Consider the following 20,759-nt stretch of genomic DNA (forward strand, 5'->3'; position numbering starts at 1 on the left):
TACCTTTGGGTGCTTTCAGACGGGGTGTTTCAGCCGGCAGAAACTGTACCGGTTGGAACCGTTGCTTTTTGTGCCGGCTGAAACGCGATCACACTTACCTCCGATCTGCGGAGCCCATCGCTGTATGCCCGTTCACACCCAACAGGCATCGGCAGTTTGTTGGGTTTTTTTAAAACTCAGTTTGAGCATGCGCATAGGCAGCCATCCACAGAATGGTGATCTTCGCGCATGCGCAAAACACCCCGTCCCGAAAAGCATGCCCTGAAGAGAGGACGTACCTTTAAAGTTTAAAGACCAAACTGGCCTCCCTGAGGTCCCGAACTCCTCTAACACCTTAAACTAAGGACCTTTTTCTTTTAACAAACGCCGGGGTGAAGCGTCGCCCAAGCGCATATCACTGACCTAAGAAAAAAAGGGCGGTCGAAAATCGGAAGCCTCGAGCTTCCGAATGGAAGTGGCTCTACAACGGTGGAGAGCAATCAGACCGGGTGTGTGTGTGTGTGTAAAGCGATTACAACCATTACACTCAGGATACCACCACTTGGGGGCCTAGTGGCAGAATACAACGGTTTAAAGCTCTTTGCAATGGTTAGGGACAGAAGGCAGATGTTCGCCGTGTGAACGCAGTAAGTACACCGATTCCAACCGGCACCTATACCGTTGCAAATGCCCCATCTGAACACACCCTTTGTTAGACACAGTACATATGGTTGAACACAGTGAACCTTTCTGCTGGTGTAAAAAAGGAAGGAGGTCCCTTTTGACTGCCAGAAAAGGCTATTTAGAGTTGCTAGGTTCCTCCTGGCAACCAGTAGGGAATGGTGGGTTACTTACCAGGAGAAAGTGAAAGGCCCAGGACACACTGCCAGAGTTGCACAGGAAGTGATATCACACCCGTGACTCCTGGGCAACACTTTGGCTTTGGGCAAAAACTCTATGGTAAAACTGGCTTCTACCATAGAACTTTTGCCCAAATAGCAGAGCGTCACCCAGAAGCTGCTGATGAGAGGACATCACATCCTGTGCGACACCAGCAACGTGGCCTAGGCAAGCCCCCCCCCCCCGCTGGCCAGCTGATCAGCGGCTGGGGGGCAGGGCCTGGCAGTAGAGGACCCTGGACTGACTAGCTCTGCATAGGATTGCACTGTCATTTTAAATCCTCCCTGATGTGCTAATTTTCTTGATATAGGGAAATGTTGTTGCCCCCAATCTGTGGCCAGTTGTGTGAGCCCGCAATCTAAAGTGGCAGAGGTTTACCACCTGTCTGAGCACAAAGTTATTGAGTCAAACCCTTCATTTGGCTAGTTATTTCCAATCCAGAAATCAATGAAGGCAGTGGCAGGGGGCACTTGTGTGCCTGTATTGGATACTGGAATAAGGCTCCGTTCTCTGTTAAAGGCCTGGAGGGCTATGTGTAGGTTGAGACCCACTTTCTTTGTCTGCCCCAAGCCTGGTGATTTCACCACAAGAAACAGGAGACAGGGAACCAACATCCAAACACCCTCTTCACAAGTTAGAGCGCACATACAGTCCATGTAAGGGTGTGGGTTGGATTTTTCTTTACACGTGCACTGAGGAATCCTCACATTACATTTCACACGTGTACAACCGAACATGTGATTTTGAACCAGTTTATGCAGGTACTGATCCTGAACACACGTTGGCTGTTCCTTACTTATGTGCATGTATCCATAGGCAGGATGCATGTGCGTTCACTGTTAACGTGAACAGAGCTACAGAGGAGCTTTTTTTTTTAAAGCAATGAAGTGCCCAACAGGACACTCTGCCTGGCTTCAATAAGAGTAGGATTGTGGCCTTGAACATTCAACTTCTCTGGCTTTGGCTAATCAAGAATAACAAAGCCATCAAATACAACAAGCACAAGAATTAATACATAGATGCTATAAAGCATAAGTAGGTCAAGCAGGTAAGTAGTCTGATTAGTTGATACGAAGGTTCCGGATATTAATAACTTCATTTCAAAATTCTTCTTCAGTTAAGACTTCTACAAGTTTTCTCAGGTATAATTTTCAATACAACCAGGATATACACATCTCATAAGAACATCCCTCAGAAGAATCTGCAGTTTGTATAATTGGGCAACCAGTCACAAACCAAAGAAACCTTAGAAGAAAATATTAACACCAATTCTGCAGCAAGACCAGCAGTAATAGCATGAGCATCGGGACATCTGCCAACACCTTTCCTGGTGCTCACCAAGATTTTTAGAAAGTGGCCAGGGCAAGGTGGGGGTTTTGCCCAGTTAGGCTTCTGACTGGCTATGCAGATGAAATGCTGAAAAGTTACTATTACAGTTATAACTTCTCACTCCCTGAAGTTTTGTAGTTGACTCTGCCTTGGGTAGCCATTTTGTGGTTTGGTGTAGTGGTTAAGAGTGCAGACTCTAGACTGGGAGAACCGGGTTTGATTCCGCACTCTGGGTTCAATTCCCCACAGTCATAAGTTCTTTCAGAGCTGTTCTCTCAAGGACAGTTCTTGATAAAGCTCTCTCAGCCCCACCTACCACATGGGGAAGGGGATTGTAAGCTGCCCTGAGACTCCTTCGGGTTGTGAAGGGGGGGTATATCTCTTCTCTTCTTCTCTTAAGGCAGCCATTTTGTAGTTGCGCCCACCACCTTGTCTCAGAATTCCAAAGGAGCCCACAAGCTGAAAATGTCTGGGGACCCCCGAGTTACACCCTTCTAAGCCCATACTGTTCCCTTAGCAAGCAATTGGTCAGAGAATAAGCCCACCACTTGTTGAGGATTACTGAGATGACATAAGCCTCCACATTCAACCCACCAGAAAGCATGGGCTGTGGTCACACACACTAAATAATCCACTTTTGATCCACTTTCAGTGCACTTTCCAACTAGATTTTACTGTGTGAACTGGCAAAACAGCCCATGAGTGCAAAACATTCTTGTTTTGGTAAGAGATTGGGGGGGGGGGAGCTTTCTGTTGAGAAAAGGTCGCTAGAAAGAATGAACAAAATGGCGGCCACACAGTGGAATTCTCTGAAATCATTTTATTGGACACGCTGTGGAATGTTCAAGCCACAACACGAGGACAGAACAGAGGCCAATCGACGCGGACACAAAAAGACAAGAGTGCAGCAACTCGCCATGGGACCCGCCGTGCGAGGAGAACGAGAGCAGGGCGACCTGCTTTGCGGGAAAGACAAAACGCTAAGAGACACTCCGCACAGAAAGGAGGGTGGACAGACGGAAAGACAGAATGTCTACTGGGGGGGGCGGGGAGATATTTTTTTTTAATGTTCTAATTGGGAATAGCAAATCATTGGGAAAGGATTTAGCATCCCCCTTCCCAAGCAGCTAGGAACACAGCCTCTTCAGTAAGAAGCGCACAAGAGGGGCTCAGAGCGGAACCCTAAAAGCCGAGAGCACCCCTGTTCTTTGCCAACTGGGAGACTGCCCCGATTTCAGTGTCCCGAGCTCTCCCCGACTACCTTAGATGAGCGACCCAAAATCAACTTGACACAGGCCCGTAAAGAAAATGTCCCAAATCCTTTCCCCGTTTCTGTAAACACTGTCTGCAAACCCAAGACTCCCTGCCACTGTCAACACCACATAAATGTTAGACTGTAAACAAGAGAGAAAAAAACCGGAGAAAGATGTTCAGCCACTCAAAGGTAAAAGGTTGCACAGTGTTTTGTCTTTTCAAACCAGGAGTTGTGATTCCAGCACAACCTGCCTGAATCCCTCTCTTCCTGAAGGCAGATGGAAATCGACCCCTGTGTTCAGACAGGAGGAGAAGAGGGGAAAAGGCTTCGGACCACTGGGCGGCCCTGCCCTGAGAATTTCAGAACACCAAGGGCCGATTCATGCTCCCCTTTTCTAGCCTGCCATTGCAGAGAAGCAGGAGGTGAAACAGCAAAAGATGTACATGGGAAAGATCTGATTTAAGGGCAACATACAGGTACACAGAAGAATGCCCTGAGAACACTGTGTGCCAAAGTTCTCATAGGCCTTCTTTGCATTGTGGTGGTAGCCAGTGTTTCCTCTAAGCTGAGTTAGTGTGAGCTAGCTGACACATTTCTGTTTTAGCTCAGGAAGGATGGTTCCAGAGCAAACTAATTTATGCAGCAGCCAAATCACTCACAATTTTAATGCCGGTAGCTCACAAAGTAGAATTATTGCTCATGAGACTCCACAGCTTAGAGGGAGTATTGGTGGTAGCCCTCTGTCAGGACCTTAGCCCTTCTGACTGCTCACAGGAGTCACATGACCAAAATCTCCTCATAAATCAATAAGTCCTCTCCCCACAGAAAACTAAAATGTTAAGGAACAAGGCAGACCGGAATCTTTTACCCTGTTATCTAGTTCTACCTAGAAGGTTGTGAGGTGGGATGTAGGGATGAAAGCCTTCACAATGAAGAGCCGGATCTTCCAGTCCTTTCCCTATCCATGGTTTGGGAGGGAGAGGAGAAGAAACCAGGGACCTACCTCTGAAATATTCTTTATCCATCTCATGAACTGCCAAGCCAACCCCACCAGGAGCCCAATACACCTCAAGGGTGGGCAGCTAGTGTAATGTAAGAGTTTAAGAACCAAACTAGGCACCGGGAGACCCAGTTTCAAATCCCCACTCCAGCATGGAAGCTTGCTGGGTGACGGTGGGCCCATCATTCCCTCTCAGCCTAAACTACCTGATGGGCTTGTTATGAAGGGGAAAGGGGTGAAAAGGTAGGATAAAACTGAAATTGTTTTGGCTAACTTCCTAGGAATACATTGGGGGGGGAGAGATTGTCAAGCACTTGTCAGGCCATACTACATGACAGGTGACCATCTTTGGCCACGGTGTGTGACAGGATGCTAGACTTATGTTCTTACGGCTCTGCGGGTCAAGCTATGCAGGCCTGCTCAAAATCCAGCCAAGCGTTACTTCTCTCTCTCACTCCAACAGCAATGGAACCAAAGCACCTCACGCTACCCTGAACTACAATGGTGTGGCTGAGCACTTGTAAGAACACAAGAAGAGCCCTGCTGGATCAGACCAGTGGTCCATCTTGTCCAGCCTCCTGTCTCACACAGTGGCCAAGCAGTTCCTCTGGAGGGCCAACAACAGGGCACAGAGGCAGAGGCCTTCCCCCGATGTTGCCTCCTGGCTCTGGGATTCAGAGGCCCCTGAATGTGGAGGTTCCCCTCAGTCACCATGGCTAGTAGTCATTGATAGACCTATCCTCCCTGAATCTATCTAATCCCCTTTTAAAGCTGTTTATTCCTGTGGCTGTCACTACATCCTCTGGCAGCGAATTCCACATTTTAATCAGTCTTGGTGTAAAGATATCTGCCCCCCTTTGCTTTTATGGGACATATCTCCTCACGCTTTCTGTCTCCTCCTATACCAAGTTCCCCTTAGATTGTGCGTCCTCCTTCCCGAAAGCCCTACCAACCAACTCATACTTTTTAAAAAGCATAAAATGGTGGCATCCAGACATGACTGACTATTGTGCTATAGCAACCATCGCTGACTGGATTACCCGTGTGGACAAGCGAACTCAGTAACTGTATTGCCATAACAGTGTAATATCCATCCATGTGTGGATGGCAGCCTCTACACCCAAACGGTGCCCCTTTCGCCCAACTGCTTCCCCGCTCATCATCATTAAGACTAGCCCACTTCCTGATTGTATGCATGCAGAGGAACCTCGAAACGTGCTGGGTATTTGGTATTAATCAACAAACTGAATGCTGATTCAGTGTTCTGTCAGGTCCCGCCTCCCTGCTTTCTTGTTTAAAAGTCACTGGGATGTTTGTTCAGCGCCTTATTTGTTCAAATGAAAAAAAATTGTTTAAAAAGGAGGGGAAAAATGATTTGTGAAAGTGCACAGGGAAGGAGCAACAAATCTAGTGACCTCCGAGTGAGGTCAACCATGAAAGGAAGGATGTACATATACGCAAAATGCAATTAAAATGTGATATCCATCCAGCAGGCTCACTACTCAAGGTACATTGGTAACACAGCCTCATGAACTCTGACTGCTTCCACACAGTAAGGATTCTCTGTTCTGCTTTGACACTACTACAAACACAGAGGCACGCCCACTGAAGTCAAATCTTCCACATGTGGGAGTTTTCTGTGCACTTCCTTTTGACTTTTCCCTCCCTAACATGCTCAGCAGTGACCCCACATCGGCGCCTGGGGGTACGGTGGCTTGCTGTGGTGACTTGCCCCATTTTTTTGTTCTTTTCTTCATGCAAGCGCTATAGCGCTATAATGGCTGTATTAAAATCAGCATTAGGTAAGTGGCAATTGATGGTTATAGCACTATAGCAATTCCTGATTTTATAAACAATAAGCAACAAGTCCCTCAAAAAGTCCACCAGCGGTTTGGCAGGGAAGAAATGTTGGGAAGATGGCAGCCATCAGAGGATGACAGCAAGGAAAATGCTTGCCAATGTGGGCAGGACTTTTGCAGGGCAGGAAAAGGTGTGCTTGGACTGTGCTCTTTCCAAAAAGATCCAAGTAAAATCAGGTTTGGGAAAGAGCATCTTGAGGGGAAAACCTGGATATAGGATGATTACAGTATGACATAGTGTGGAAGCCCAAAAAACCCCACAAACCAGCTCCAATTTGGAAGTGAATGCAGAGAAAAAAAAACTTGGTGTGGAAGCATCCCCTGAAAGATCCCTGCCATGATGTGAAGGTACAAATTACTCTCAAACCAACTGGCCTGCAACAGAACTGTGGGAAAAGCTAGTGCTTTTTTTGTTTTTTGGGGGGTTTATTGCTTCAAATGCTGAAAGAAAAAGGCGGGAAGTAGAGTGTACGTACCCAGACCACAGAGAGGGAAAGAAGGGTTATCAGACAAGACAGAAACACAGAGGCCTTCTCCTGGTTCAGTGCTGTTGGCCCTGAGAACGGGCCAGTCCAAAGCGCCCTGCTTCCTTAAGGTGCACTGCTGTAAAGAGGTCCTGGCTTTGTTGAGATGGATGTACCGAGAAGGTACCCAAAATGGTAACTCTGGAGAGGACCAGGAAGCCGCCCTTCAGACAGGGCCACACAGCTACGGTCCCCTCATGAGAGAAAAGGACGGGGCTCTCTCTTTCCGAGGGCGCCGCCGCCACTGCTCCAGGGTAAAGAGGGTGCCTCTAATCTGGGTCAGCCTTTTGCCCATACCGAGAGTCCGACAGTGACGAAAACAAAATGAACCAAGGCAGAGGTGGGAGCAGCAGTCTCCCCAGAAGAATGCAGCCGGGTAGGACCCAAACCTTTCTAGCGTCCAGGCTCTACTGTGATCCTGCTCCTGTCCTATGCTGGAGGATGCATTTGCTGCTGTTTTATCGGAGGCAGGATCCGAGACCGGAGCCTCTCTTCTTTTCCAGCTTCCCTGCACTCAACCTGTCCTGTTTTGATGCAGGCCACGTTAAAATGCTTCCGGCCAGGGGCTGCGGCACTCCGGGGTTCTGTTAGGGCGTGCCTTACCAGCAGGCAGCAGTGCGAAAATGTGAGATGGCCTGTGGACACCTTTCTCAAGGGTGAGAGATGCTTTGGAAGTGTCCACAGGAGCTCCTAAGTGCGTGCTTCCCCCCGCTCCTTCTCGTGGTGCTGGTATGCCAGAATCTCATGCCCTGATCACCTTTTGTGCTTATCTGGCGGGGGACCTCTTTATCGTCTGTTCCCCCATCTTGGTGGGATGGGGGTGGAAAAGGCACAGCCACTCCTGGCGACGCTAGCAACTACCACAAGACCGCACTGTCCATGTTGCTGAAGCCTGGCTCCGCCCTCAGCTTCCAGTAGGTGCCATTGCTTACCCAGGATTCCTTGCTGTTGGTGTCCACCTGCCGCCTGCCAGGAAGGAAGGAAATCTGTTAGGAGCCAGAAGGCACCGCTGAGAAAGAGGGACATCTCCGGCCAAAGCACATTTTAAAAGAGGACATCTGATCCATTTTGAGTGATCTCTTTGTGCAGGGAGTTAAATGTTGACAGGTTGCCGCTAGGGGTGTATGCAAATACAGTGATCTATTTTTTAAAAAATTGAACATTTTTTTAAAAGGTGCCACAAGACTCTCTCCTGTTTTTGCCAGAGGGGTTTAGTGGTTAGATTAGGATCTGGGAGAACTGGAAGGGGCCATGCAGGCCATCTGGTCCAGCCCCCTGCTCAATGGAGGATCAGCCTAGAGCATCCCTGACAAGTGTTTGTCCAGCCGCTGCTTCAAGACTGCCAGTGAGGGGGAGCTCACCACCTCCCTAGGCAGCTGATTCCACTGCTGCACAACTCTTACTGCAGAAACGTTTTTCCCTAATATCCAGCTGGTACCTTCCCGCCCTTAATTTAAACCCATTATTACGAGTCCTGTCCTCTGCTGCCCACAGGAACAGTCACATGATTTCAGCCTCACCTACTTCACAGGGATGTTGCTATGAGGACGGGGGAGGGGGTGGGAAGCTGGGTATTGCTATCTAAATAAATAAAGTAACACAATGCATTAACAATGTCCTAAGCCTGTCCCTCAGGTCTGGCCTACACATGTTCTAAAATGAAGTGGTGGCATCTTGAGGTGACAGAATGGGCTGTACCACTTCAGACTGTTGGTGGGGAAAGTCACATTATGAATGCTTCCCCACCTCAGTTCTCTGTGTGCATAAACCAGTCTCCCCGCCCAGGAGTTGACAGTGCCTGGCTGCCAGCAGGAAGGCTGTGGTGCCACGGCACTTCTCCGGTATAAAAAATGGGAAGTGACATAGGTAGCTCTAGGAATTGCCAGAAACTATGGTAACCATAGAGTTTCCGGCCATTCCTACAGCTACGCTTCGCCACTTCCACTTTTTGTTACCAGAAATGATGAGATGCCACAGCCAACATTGTGAGCTTTTTGTTTTAATTTCCTCACCACTGCTCAAGGTCAGTGGCAGACAATGAGATCGGGGGAACCCCAGCCCCAACCAGAGGCCTGGGAAGCCCTGACTGTAAGCAAGCCAAAGATCACACTGACTACTCCCTGGTGCAACAGCTAAGCCCAGACATGTGATGGAACCTGATTCAGCACAGCATGCAAAAGCCACCTGAAGAAGCGAGCCTGATGAAGAATGTTGTTATCTTCCATCACCCGACGCCGGTCACGCTGCAACTGTTCGATCCGTCGTTTCTGGGACTCTGCGGCCTGCACATTTCCCTCTTCTAGGTACCTGGAGAGGGAGAGAAAGATCAAAACACAATGAGAGAGTTTCCCATTCTTAGCACAATTCCATTCACACTGGACTTCAATGGTGGCCGTGTTTTGGAGCCAGAATCTTCCAGAAAGTTTATGATTCTCTTCCGCATGGGCTTTCCCACATGTTATTTTGTCGCTTGTGTGCCTGTACTACATCAGGTCCCCCCCCCCTTTTCCACATATATTTTGCTCCCTCTTGTGGCCGCTTTGATATTTTATTGCTGTATCACTGGCTTATTCCTGAGTCCGTTAAAAATGCAAGGAAATAAGCTGGAGATACAGCAATGAAATATTGAAGTGACCACTAGAGGAAGCAAAACATATGCAGAAAAGGAAAACAACCACGTGGTATGGGCACACAAGTGAGGAAAATAACACGTGTAGAAGAGCCCTATGCTGGGGACATTTTCGTATCTTTGGTTCCTGGATTTTTCACCTTCACACTGCATATATTCAGTTGGATTAGGGTTGTCAGACCAGCTCCATATAGTAGCAGGAGCATTTGGGGGGCAGAAGCTAGCAAAATGGCATTGTGTAACAGTACAACATCACTTTCAGATAGGAACCATCAGGTCGTACAAGGCTCTAGGATTTCCTTCGACTTCTATGGTAAGTGAATGACTTCCATGTTCCTGCCAGCAGTGACAACATCCCCTGCTTTTGCTCTCACCCCTATATGGAACAGGTGCCCTCCCAAGGTTGAATCCAACCAGGTTCTTTGCTCAATCCCCCTGATTATCACTGGCTCCCGGCCCCATGGCCTTTGATCTACGTATTGTCCTATTATCTACAGCACAGCTTTTCTTGGGATCAGACAGGACTCTCTCCTCCCTTTACCTACCAGCAGAAAAGCTGGCCAGATCCTATCATTTCCTGTGGGAGCGCACAGGAGCGGAGCTCCGGCAGTAAGGAGCCCGGGGGCGGGCAAATGCAACAAGCCCCGCCCCCTGCTCCCAGCAGCCCTCAGTTGGGCCACGAAGAGCAAGAAGTAGCCAGGTAAGTTGCAGAGCCCCCCACCCCCGGCCCGCCTTTAGGTACAAGCTCTCCCTCCTCTGTGAGGGCAGATCTGCGCGTCCCCCCCCCATAGCTAGCAATCCAAAACAGTCCAGTGGCACCTTTAAGACCAAGTTTTATTTAGGTACAAGCTCTCCCTCTTCTACGAGGACAGATCTGCACGTTCCCCCCCTCCCAAAAGCTAGCAATCCAAAACAGTCCAGTGGAGCCTGAGCGGTGGGTGTTGCCTTCTGACACCCCCCGGTCAGGGGGTGTGGCATATGCAAATAAGTTATGCTAATGAGTTATGCTAATGAGCTCCTGCACCTCTTTTTCTACGAAATGACCCCTGATCCTATCCATTGTAAAATTCCAGGAAGTCAAATGCATAGGCAGGAAGAAGGGATATGAATCACTCATATTAACTAGTTAAAACAAAACAGGAAACGATAGGCCTCAACGCTCACCGTTGGTCAGGCCTTAGCCGGGTGTCTGTGGATGGCAAGAGGTGTTTGAGCTCCGGCGTTAATTCATTGAGCTCCAAGGCAAACTGAGTAAACCCGTAATTCTTCTCGTAGTCCCGCGGCATGGGGTCTGGTGGGGGAAGAAGAAACAGGTAGATGGGCAGAGACACAGATCTCCAAACAGGTACCATATTGCATCCCATTAACCCTGTCCACCCAGAAATATTGGAGGCAGGGAGAAGAGGGTCTTATCCTACATCCCTGGGGATAAGAACTGAACATGCAGTTCAAGGACAGCTAAAAGAAGGTCATGGTGGACCACATAGTCCGTTTCCATATTAGTTCACCCAATTACGATCCTGCAGTTAATGCAGCCAAGAGTTGGCTTGAGTCCTTGCATTTGATTTTTTTTGCTGCTAGATGTTCTTGCACTGGACCAAATCATTTCAAAAAGAACTTAGTGAATTGATATCCGTTTGCCTCCTTTAATGCAGAGAAAAATCTGTCATCTCAATACCTGCCTCACCGTGGAGGGGGGGGGGAACCGCTGGAGCCCAACCCATCCTGAATCCCTCCTGCTTTACCCAAGTTGTTGTCGCAAGAACAAAACAGATGTTATAAGCCACTTTGGGGGCCCCACCGAGGAGAGAAGCAGGCTATAAATATCTAAAAATCAATATAGTCACCAATTTCTAAAGATGCTAAGATTCAAACGACAGAAAAAACTGCAACTGAGCCCTGGCCAAACCAAGCAAAAGCTCCTGCTGAGATAATTGTGCCAAGATTTATTATGAATATTTACTTATTTAATTATTCTTTCTATTTTACTGCATACATATGAAACCATGGCATCCTTGAACTTTTGTTTGAAGTGAGAAAAATAGTCTTATTCAGAAGATCTCTTCCACTGGACCTTAGAATATGAACTCAGGTTCACCCTATACTTAGTAAAATTTCCCGGGTTTGAAGAAGAAGAAGAGATTGGATTTATACCCTACCCTTCACTCGGAGTCTCAGAGTGGTTTACAAACTCCTTTCCCTTCCCCTCCCCACAACAGACACCCTGTGAGGTAGTGGGGCTCAGAAAGCTCTGACAGAAACTGCTCTTTCAAGGACAGCTCTTATCAGAACTACGGCTTGCCCAAGGTCATCCAGCCAGGTGCAAGTGGAGGAGTGGGGAATCAAACCCGGTTCTCCCAGTTTAGAGTCTGCACACTTAACCACTACACCACTAGTTACAATCTAACACTAGTAATTCTGAGAGCTTTGGTCCATCATTTTCAAAGGTGAGAAATTAGTATTTTATTGCAGAAATTTGTATATAATTGTGTCTCCAATAACCGTTCTAGTTTTGCATTATTTCTGTGCCCAAGCTGCATTTTCGACCTCCTTAAAATTTACAAATTATATCAATGTAAAAAGGTAAAGGTTCCCTTGCTTGAAAGCCAGTCGAATCCGACTCTAGGGTTGTGGTGCTCATCTCCGTTTCAAAGCTGAAGAGCCAGCGCTGTCCGAAGATGTTTCCGTGGTCATGTGGCTGGCATGACTAAACACCAAGGCGCACGGAACGCTGTTACCTTCCCACCGAAGTGGTACCTATTGATCTACTTGCAATTTCTTGCTTTCAAACTGCTAGGTTGGCAGGAGCTGGAACTAGAGACGAGAGCACCCGGGTCTTGAACTGCTGAACTACCGGCCTTCCACAGCCTGCAGTTCAGCGTCTTAACCACTTGAGCCACCGCAGCTCCCTATATCAATGTATTGAGACCCAATTAGTCAATTGTTTTATAAATTATTTCTCCGCAAGATTCAGATTGGTGAAATGATTTGAGATGGATCCAATTGCAGATGGCAGAGAGATGCAGTTGGATAAAGCCCCGTTAGGTCCTGTGTTGAATTTCTCCTCTCTCTTCTCTTGGCTTATTTAGCTTATTTTTCGTTATACCTTTTATATTACACTGTGATGAGATAAATTACATATTTGTAAAAATTCCCTAATAATAAAGAATTAAAAAAATAAAAAATAAAAACCAATCAATTAACAAAGCCCCCCAAATCCCATCCAAACGCAACGTTCTGGGAATCCAAGCTGAGATCACGGGTCTCTCAGATTGTAGCATGCACCCAGCCTTTAGGGTCAAGGCCTCCTCGGTTCCCTAAAACAGGATGGGCGTAGCCGCTATTTCCCATCACCCCGCTCCTCGGCGCAGGTGGTTTCTTACTGGGCCTCCAGATGCACTTGCCGAGAGGGGCCACACCGCAATACAGCCCGTCGTGCCACTTCCCGAAGAGCCGGTGGACGACTTTGCCGGTATGGCTGAGAATGGCGCCCTGCACTTCGTTCACCCCGGAACCCCAGTACCGCGCCTGCCAGAGAGGGGAGGGAGGGGTTAGGGCAGGGAAGATGGCTGCACACTATCTGCTGGAAATGCAGTTCGGGTAGGATAAAGGAAAACGTAGTAGAATGGCAGACTGATGGGTGGGGTAGCAGGAAAGGAAGACAGACAGACAGCCAAGAGTAACAGGAAGAGTTTGGGGTCGGGTTGCCAGGTCCCCCCGGCCACTGACACGGGGTGAGGGGTAGGGTTGCTACGGTGGGGCTATTGGGGGCGTCGCCCCCTTCCTTAAAGGGCCAGCCCCCTTCCTTAAAGCCCCCTACTTCTTGAAGGCCCCCCGCTTCTTTCCAAAAGCATTTAAAGGGTTTCTTTAAACCCTTTTGAGAAGAAATGGGGGATGGCACAAATTTGCAGCTTGGACTGCAGGCGCACGGCCCTCTCCCTCCCTCCTGCAAGATTTAGAGGGCCCTCCAGCAGATTGGCGGGCCACATCCTCCCCGCCGATCAGCTGAAGGGCCCTTTAAATCTTGCAGGAGGGGAGGGAGAGGGGCACGTGCCACCCCCCCTTCACCATGGCAAATAATGGCAGCCCCACCAGAAAAAAATTGTGCCCCACAAGCCGCAATATCCTGGCTATGGGCGGGGGTGTGTGAAGCCTGGAGAGGACCTCACTGGATACAATGACACAGAGTCCACCCTCCAAAGCAGCCCTTTTCTTCAGGGGAACTGATCTCTGTTGTCTGAAGGGGAGCTGTAAATCCGGGGGATCCCCCGGGCCCCGTGTTCCCTCTAAGCTGAGTTAGTGTGAGCTAGCTCACAGTTTTTTAGCCTCCGGCTCACACGTTTTTGTCTTCGCTCAGGAAGGAGGGCTCCAGAGCAAACTAAGTTATGCAGCAGCCAAATCGCCCGCTCACAGCTTTCATGCCAGTAGCTCACAAAGTTGATTTTTTTGCTCACAAGACTCCACAGCTTAGAGGGAACATTGCCCGGGTCCCACCTGGAGGCTGGCCTCTCTAGTCTGGAGATCTGGTGTCAGCACTGCAGGAACTGGGGTGGGTGTGGGTGTTTGAGGACAGCTAGAAATCACAAGGGACAAAGGAGAAGAAGAAGAAGAGAAGAGATTGGATTTATACCCCGCCCTTCACTACCCAAAGGTGTCTCAGAGCGGCTTACAAACTCCTTTCCCTTCCTTTCCCCACAACAGACACCCTGTGAGGTAGGTGGGGCTGAGAGAGCTCTTGACAGAAACTGCTCTTTTTCAAGAACAGCTCTTATCAGAACTATGACTTGCCCAAGGTCATCCAGCCAGGCGCAAGTGGAGGAGTGGGGAATCAAACCCGCTTCCCCCAGATTAGAGTCCCCCTCCTTCTTAACCACTACACCAAACAAAGAACCTACTGCAAGAGACAGGGGATTATGGGAGAAGAGAACGGTACAGAAGGATGGAAAGAGAAAACAGAAGTAGAGCCTGGGCAGGGAAGAGGGCGAAGGAAATCAAGGGGAGACACTCCAGGCACCAGAAAGGAACATCAAAACGTTATCAAGCATGCCGGATGTTAGGATCAAGGGAGTCCTGGGACACCGGAAGGTGGTTAAAGAGACGGGAAGTTCAGACGTCAGAGAGCGGGGTCAGAGCAAGGGGAGGTGGGTGGGAAATCAAGGCACCAAAGAGGTGGTGCAAAAATGGTGGTGGGGGGAGCAAAGCCAGCGCTCACTTTGCAGAAGGTGATCTTGCAGTGGTAGGTGCTGTCTCGCGTGTTTCGGATCAGCACCTCGCCGTAATGCTCGATCCAGCGCTGACCGCTGAGGATGTTGTGGATGCAGGAGGTCACCTTGTTCCATTCGTAGTGGTCCCCGAACCTTCCGCCCGCAGGAGGAGAAGAAGAGAGATCTAACGTTTGGGGATGCAGGAGGAGTCAACGTGGAACCGAGGGCAGGGAGCAGGGTTGGCATCTCACCTAGGAAGCCGGACGTTGACTGTACCCACGGGGATTATCTCAAGAGATTTGCCCCAGAATTTGTTTTTCCACTTCATGTCTGGGAAAACAAAACAACAACAGACAAACTTGGGCTGCCAACTCCGGCCTGGGAAATATCCTCTAAGCTGAGTTAGTGTGAGCTAACTCACAGTTTTTTAACCTCCGGCTCACACATTTTTGTCTTAGCTCAGGAAGGAGGGCTCCAGAGCAAACTAATTTATGCAGTAGCCAAATGGCTCGCTCACAACTGTAATGCCAGTAACTCACAAAGTGGATTTTTTTTGCTCACAAGGCTCCACAGCTTAGAGGGAACATTGCTGGAGAGTTGGGGGGGTGGAGCTTAGTGAGAGTGGGGTTTGGGGAGGGGCCTCAGCAGGTTTTAAAGCTATGGAGTCCACTCTTCAAAGCAGCCATTTTCTCTACGGGAATTGATCTTGGTCATCTGGAGATGAACTGCAATAGTGAGCGATCTCCAGATGCAATCCTAAAGCAAACACACACAAAATCCAGAGAGGTGAGTCACATTACTCTGTCTCTGGAATGTAAGCTGAACTACAGAGTAGGCCAAAGGGAATACTAGCAAGTACCCAGGCAGTTGTTACTAGGGTTGCCAGGTCCTACCTTGTTGCCAACAGGGGAATTTGGGGAATGTTCCTGGAGCGGGCAGGGATGTCGCACCATGTCCCTGATGCAAGAACGTCACCCGGAAGTGACATCATTGCATCAGCAACATCTAGTTTGAGGGCAAATTTACCATAGAGTTTTGCCCTCAAACCAGAGCGTCCCCTGTGATGTTGCCGATACGATGATGTCACTTCTGGATGACATCATCATGTTGGGGACGTGGCTGTTTGGGGGCGGGGGAAATTGGCCGGCAGCAGGCAGAAGCCCAGAAAACCGGACCCGGCAGCAGGCAGAAGCCCAGAAAACCCTAGCTGTTACTCGCTGAAAAAAAAACAAAAAGGGCTGAGGTTCAATACTTCCTGGAAGCCACAATTCCCCTGAGCTAGAAACCTTGGCCTCTACGATCATTTATTTATTTATTTAAGGGTTATTGAGTGGCAAGGGAAAGGCACTCGGCACATGCTCAGAAACCAACTTGTCCTCCCACTTTCCCCTCTTATGTTCAAGGATTGTGCCCAGACTTTGAAAACAGCCTCCAGGAGTGAACTTAGACAAGCGATCTGGAGAGACGCGGACTTGAGGAGCAAAGCCCAGCCCCCCTTCTCCCTCGGAGAGGTCGCGACTCTCCTGCCCTCCCCTCACATCGTTGTTTTTACCTGGAGACCTCACCTTGCCAGAAAACGAAGTTATCGGACTCAGCATGGCAGGCAGAGATGGGTGGGTGGTGGCACACCTGCAATCACGGGGGGAGGGTGGGACAGGAGGGAGACGATCAGCCACAAGCCTTACAAGAACTTGGAATACCTGTGTCCCCCACCCACTGCCATTGTCCTTTCTTCTTTCTTGCCCTCCTTTAGTTTTTTCCTTCTTCTGGGGGAAAACCCTGGGATGCAGCATTCCTGTCTGGGGAATCTGATGTGGGATTGTGGATCTGCTGCCTTGTACGAACCTTCCTTCCTTCCTTCCTTCCCTTCCTTCCCTTCCTTCCCTTCCTTCCCTTCCTTCCCTTCCCCTCCTTCCTTCCCTCCTCCCCTTCCTCCCTTCCTTCCTTCCTTCCTTCCCCTCCCTTTCTTGCTCTCTCTCTCTCTCTACATTGTTTATAGTCCAACTTTCTCACAGGGACTCAGAGGTGCATTACACACAGTGAACCAGCGCAATCACAAAAATTAGACATTCCATAACCAACGCGTTAGGAGATTAGAAGTCTGGAACCACCAGAAGGAACAGAAGCGGAAGCACATGAAAGCTGATATCCAGAATAAAACTTGGTTGGTCTTAAAGATGCCACTGGACTCAAACGTTGCTGCTGCTTCAGACCCACACGGCTACCCCCTTGAATCTACCATAAGCATAAGTATTCACGTGACACATCAGGCAGTACAGAAATTACATAAATAGGATCCTACATACCATAAGCTAAACACCACGGTGTAGATCACAGTCCCTAATCTCTTATCCAAGCAGGTTTGTAAAAACCATTTTGTGCAGTGCAACCCTATTTATCTGCACAGGAAAGCCCTCTGCAATAGTTCAGTTTTCCCCAGCTATGCTTCAATACAACAAAACATTTAAAAAAGTTACAATCCTCATGCCAGCAGACAAGAGCCGGGTGGTTACCAGGGAAAGGGCTTTGTCAGTGGTGGCCCCTTGCTTGTGGAATGTCGCCCCCTTGAGGCTTGCCTGGTGCCTACCCTCTTCTCTTAGGTACCAGGCTTAAACATTTCTTTTTACCCAGGCTTTTAAATGAAGGGTTTCATTTATTTTAAATGATCTGGACACTTTTTTTTTTTAATTATCTGCTTCTAGCCTAAAGACTAACAAAATTCGTGGCGGGACATGAACATTCGTGAGTCACTGTTCACTTCTTCAGTCACCTGAAGATATCTGAAGCAGTCAGCAGTGACTCAGGAAAGCTCCTCCCCTGCCACAAATTTTGGTAGTCTTTAAGGCATTGCTCTTTTCTACTGCTACAGACAAACACAGCCACCCATCTTGATCTATCTCCATAGAAGGCACCACATTTAGCCATACAGAATGGAAATCGAATAGCCCTGTGAAGAAACTTGCACATGTACAAACACATATCACCTTTCTCACCAAATGCAGAGGAATGAACATTATTCCAAAGGTGTCAGGGAGCTGACATATAGGGTGGAGGAGGGGAGTGACCACTGCCTGGTATTTTAACTTTAGATTCTTACTGCCCGACAATACTCTGTTATCTCTGTATTTTATGTGCCTGACCTTGAATGCCTAGTTGTAACACATTCCCGGAGAACCCATTGCCAGGGCCCGTTACTTCTGTCGGGCTCCTCCTAATGCCTTGATTGGCTACCCGTCATCAGGGTACCCCTTTGAACCCAGTATATCTCCCATCCCCACACCTTTTCCATTAGTCTTAACACAGATCCTGGAATGTAGATGCTCTGCCAATACTGTACCAATAAACTGTACATCAGAAGAAGAGAGTTGTTGGATCTGATTGCTGCAGGAGTCTGACAAAAGGGACTGAGAATTAAAAAAGGTATCTGAAGAACTGAGCGGTGACTCACAAAAGTTCATCCCCTGCCACAGATTTGGTTAGTCTTTAAGGTACTCCTGGACTCTTGCTCCTTTCTCCTGCTACAGACAGACGGACATGGCAACCCATCCGGATCTAGCCTGGAGACTGTTTTACAAGGATTATTTTAAGCTCTTCAAGGTTTTATGCTGTTTTTATGCTCCAGGAAGATTTTTTTAAATAGTTTGTTAAATTTTAATGAGGGGTATGAATTTATGACGCCAGCTGCCTTGAGCGGGTCCCTGGATAAGCTGCAACTAAGTCTTCTTAATCCATTTGGACGTAGAGCAAATATAACCCTCCGCTGGCCTCTCCGCCGAAGGGAACCAGCCATAGGAAGCAGAGCTCCTTTCCGTGACAGAGGCCACCTTCCCTCACCCCTCTGGGTTGTAGGGCGAAGGATTTGCCGCGTGGCTTGGCGGAGTTGTATCCTTCTCTGTCCTGCCAAGCCCCCCCACCACCACCACGCCACCAGTTCCTTACCTGCTCGCTTATGAAACAAAAGCCCTTGTCTGGCCGCACACATTCGTACGTCTCCCCCAGCACAGGGTTGAATGGCTTGCTGCCAGCGCGGAAGTAGGTGGAGGCATAAGCTGAGACGGCAAAGGCGGCCATGCAGAGCTGTGAGAAAGGAGAGATGATTCATGAGGGCGATAAAGAAGAAGAAGAGATTGGATTTATACTCTGCCCTTCACTACCTGAAGGAGTCTCAGAGCAGCTTCCCTTCCTCTCCTCCCACGAGAGACACCCTGTGAGGTAGGTGGGGCTGAGAGAGCTCTGAGAGAGAACTGTGATTGACCCAGGGTCATCCAGCAGGCCTCATGTGTCTCAAAGTGGCTTACAATTGCCTTTCCCTTCCCCTCCCCATAACAGGCACCCTGAGAGGTAGGTGGGGCTGAGAGAGCTCTGAGAGAGAACTGTGACTGGCCTAAGGTCACCCAGCTGGTTTCATGTGGAGGAGGACTGGGGAACCAAACCCGGATCTCCAGATTAGAATCTGTCACTCTTAACCACTACACCATGCTGACTTTATTTAGACATTTATACCCTGCTTTTCTCTATCCTAAGGAGTCTCAGAGCAGCTTTCAATGGCCTTTCCCTTCCCCTCCCCATAACAGGCACCCTGTGAGGTAGGTGGGGCTGAGGGAGCTCTGAGAGAGAACTGTGACTGGCCTAAGGTCACCCAGCTGGGTTCATGTGGAGGAGGACTGGGGAATCAAACCCGGATCTCCAGATTAGAGTCCGCCACTCTTAACCACTACACCATGGTGATGGTAGGAAAAGGTGGGGCAGGTTCTCATCACATGAAGTTGCCTTATACTGAATCTGACCCTCGGTCCATCAGAGTCTGTGTTTTCTACTCAGACAGGCAGCAGCTCTCCTGAGTCTCAGGCTGAGGTCTTTCACATCACCTCCTGCCTGGTCCTTTCAAACTGGAGATGCCGGGGATTGAACCTGGGACTGTGTGCCAAGCAGAGGCTCTACCACTGAGCCATAGCCCCTCTCTATCTAAATTAAAGAGGAGTCTAGAGTAATTATTATTATAATTATTGTATGGCATTGTGTGTGGTATAGCCAGGAGATCCTAAGATTGTCCGGCTGCCTAAAGTACTAGCTGTTTTTAGCGTTATGCACCACTAGATGGAGAGCTAGACTTACTTTTTAGGCTGAGAGAGCTTTGAGAGAGCTGTGACTGATCCAAGCTCACCCGGCTGGCTTCATGTGGAGGAGTGCGGAACTGAACCCAGTTCTCCAGATTAGAGCCCACCGCTCTTAGCCACTACACCATGCTGGCTCTAAAGTGAAGGCTAACAACATGTGTTCTAGCCTAGGCTTTAGTGAGCCAGAGCTCACTTTGTCAGATGCACTGGAGTGTGTACATCCACTTCAGTGGAACGCAGCTACAGATGGACAGTCCAGTGCATCTGATGAAGTGAGCTCTGACTTACGAAAGATCATGCTGGGATACAATTTGCTAGTCTTTAAGGAGCCACCAGGCTCCTGTTTCATTGCAGTGGACTGCCACGGCTACTGCACTGGAATTCTTGTCTACCTAGTGGAACTCTTCTCTTAAACTCAGCTAGTTTTTTAAAAAATATTTTTGCATTTTGTGTGTGTGTGTGTTTGTGCCCCTGTGCCTGGAGGTCATAGCGACCCCTGGCGACTCCTGCTGGGGCATGGAGGTTGTTCAGAGAAGTGGCTGGATAGCCTGCCTCTGCCTCCCGGCCCTGGTATTCTTTGGGGGTCTCCCATCCAAGTACTTGCCATCATCGGCTCTGCTTAGCCCCTAATATCTGAGGAGATCAGGCTTGCCCGGGCTACCCAGGTCGGGGCAAAGTCAGCTAGTACTGAGGTGTCAGGCCAGGCCATGGAATTAAATTTATCATCTCTCAATCGATAAAGTGTGCCGGCAATTAGTGAGAAGGTTCCCTGCACGTGCTCAGAGGCACTCTCTTTGTACTCATGCCATCGCCATGTTTAAGAACTCACCTTACATACAGGGTTAGACAAGGCTTTGTGAGCAAAGAGAGGAAAAAAGAAGAAGGTACTTGCCAGCATCGGCTCTGCTTAGCCTCTAATATCTGAGGAGAACGGGCTTGCCTGGGCTACCCAGGTCGGGGCAA

General features: G+C 48.9%; 1 protein-coding gene across 1 annotated transcript in view; it reads right to left on the minus strand.

The window, feature by feature from the left end:
- Positions 1-7,429: 7,429 nt before the first annotated feature.
- The window catches only part of OSBPL7 (oxysterol binding protein like 7), a 60,122-nt gene continuing 46,792 nt past the window's right edge, over positions 7,430-20,759 (minus strand). The window contains exons 14-21 of the mRNA XM_015412431.1: positions 18,619-18,756; positions 16,245-16,308; positions 14,931-15,009; positions 14,688-14,832; positions 12,859-13,003; positions 10,640-10,766; positions 9,031-9,153; positions 7,430-7,812 (exon numbers count right to left, since the gene is read on the minus strand). Of these exons, the coding sequence (XP_015267917.1) occupies positions 7,704-7,812; positions 9,031-9,153; positions 10,640-10,766; positions 12,859-13,003; positions 14,688-14,832; positions 14,931-15,009; positions 16,245-16,308; positions 18,619-18,756 (930 nt within the window). The 3' untranslated portion in view covers positions 7,430-7,703. The remainder of the gene's footprint in view (positions 7,813-9,030; positions 9,154-10,639; positions 10,767-12,858; positions 13,004-14,687; positions 14,833-14,930; positions 15,010-16,244; positions 16,309-18,618; positions 18,757-20,759) is intronic.

The sequence above is a fragment of the Gekko japonicus genome, unplaced genomic scaffold, assembly GCF_001447785.1.
Source record: "Gekko japonicus isolate JY-2015 unplaced genomic scaffold, Gekko_japonicus_V1.1 scaffold8, whole genome shotgun sequence".
Classification (NCBI taxonomy): domain Eukaryota; kingdom Metazoa; phylum Chordata; class Lepidosauria; order Squamata; family Gekkonidae; genus Gekko; species Gekko japonicus.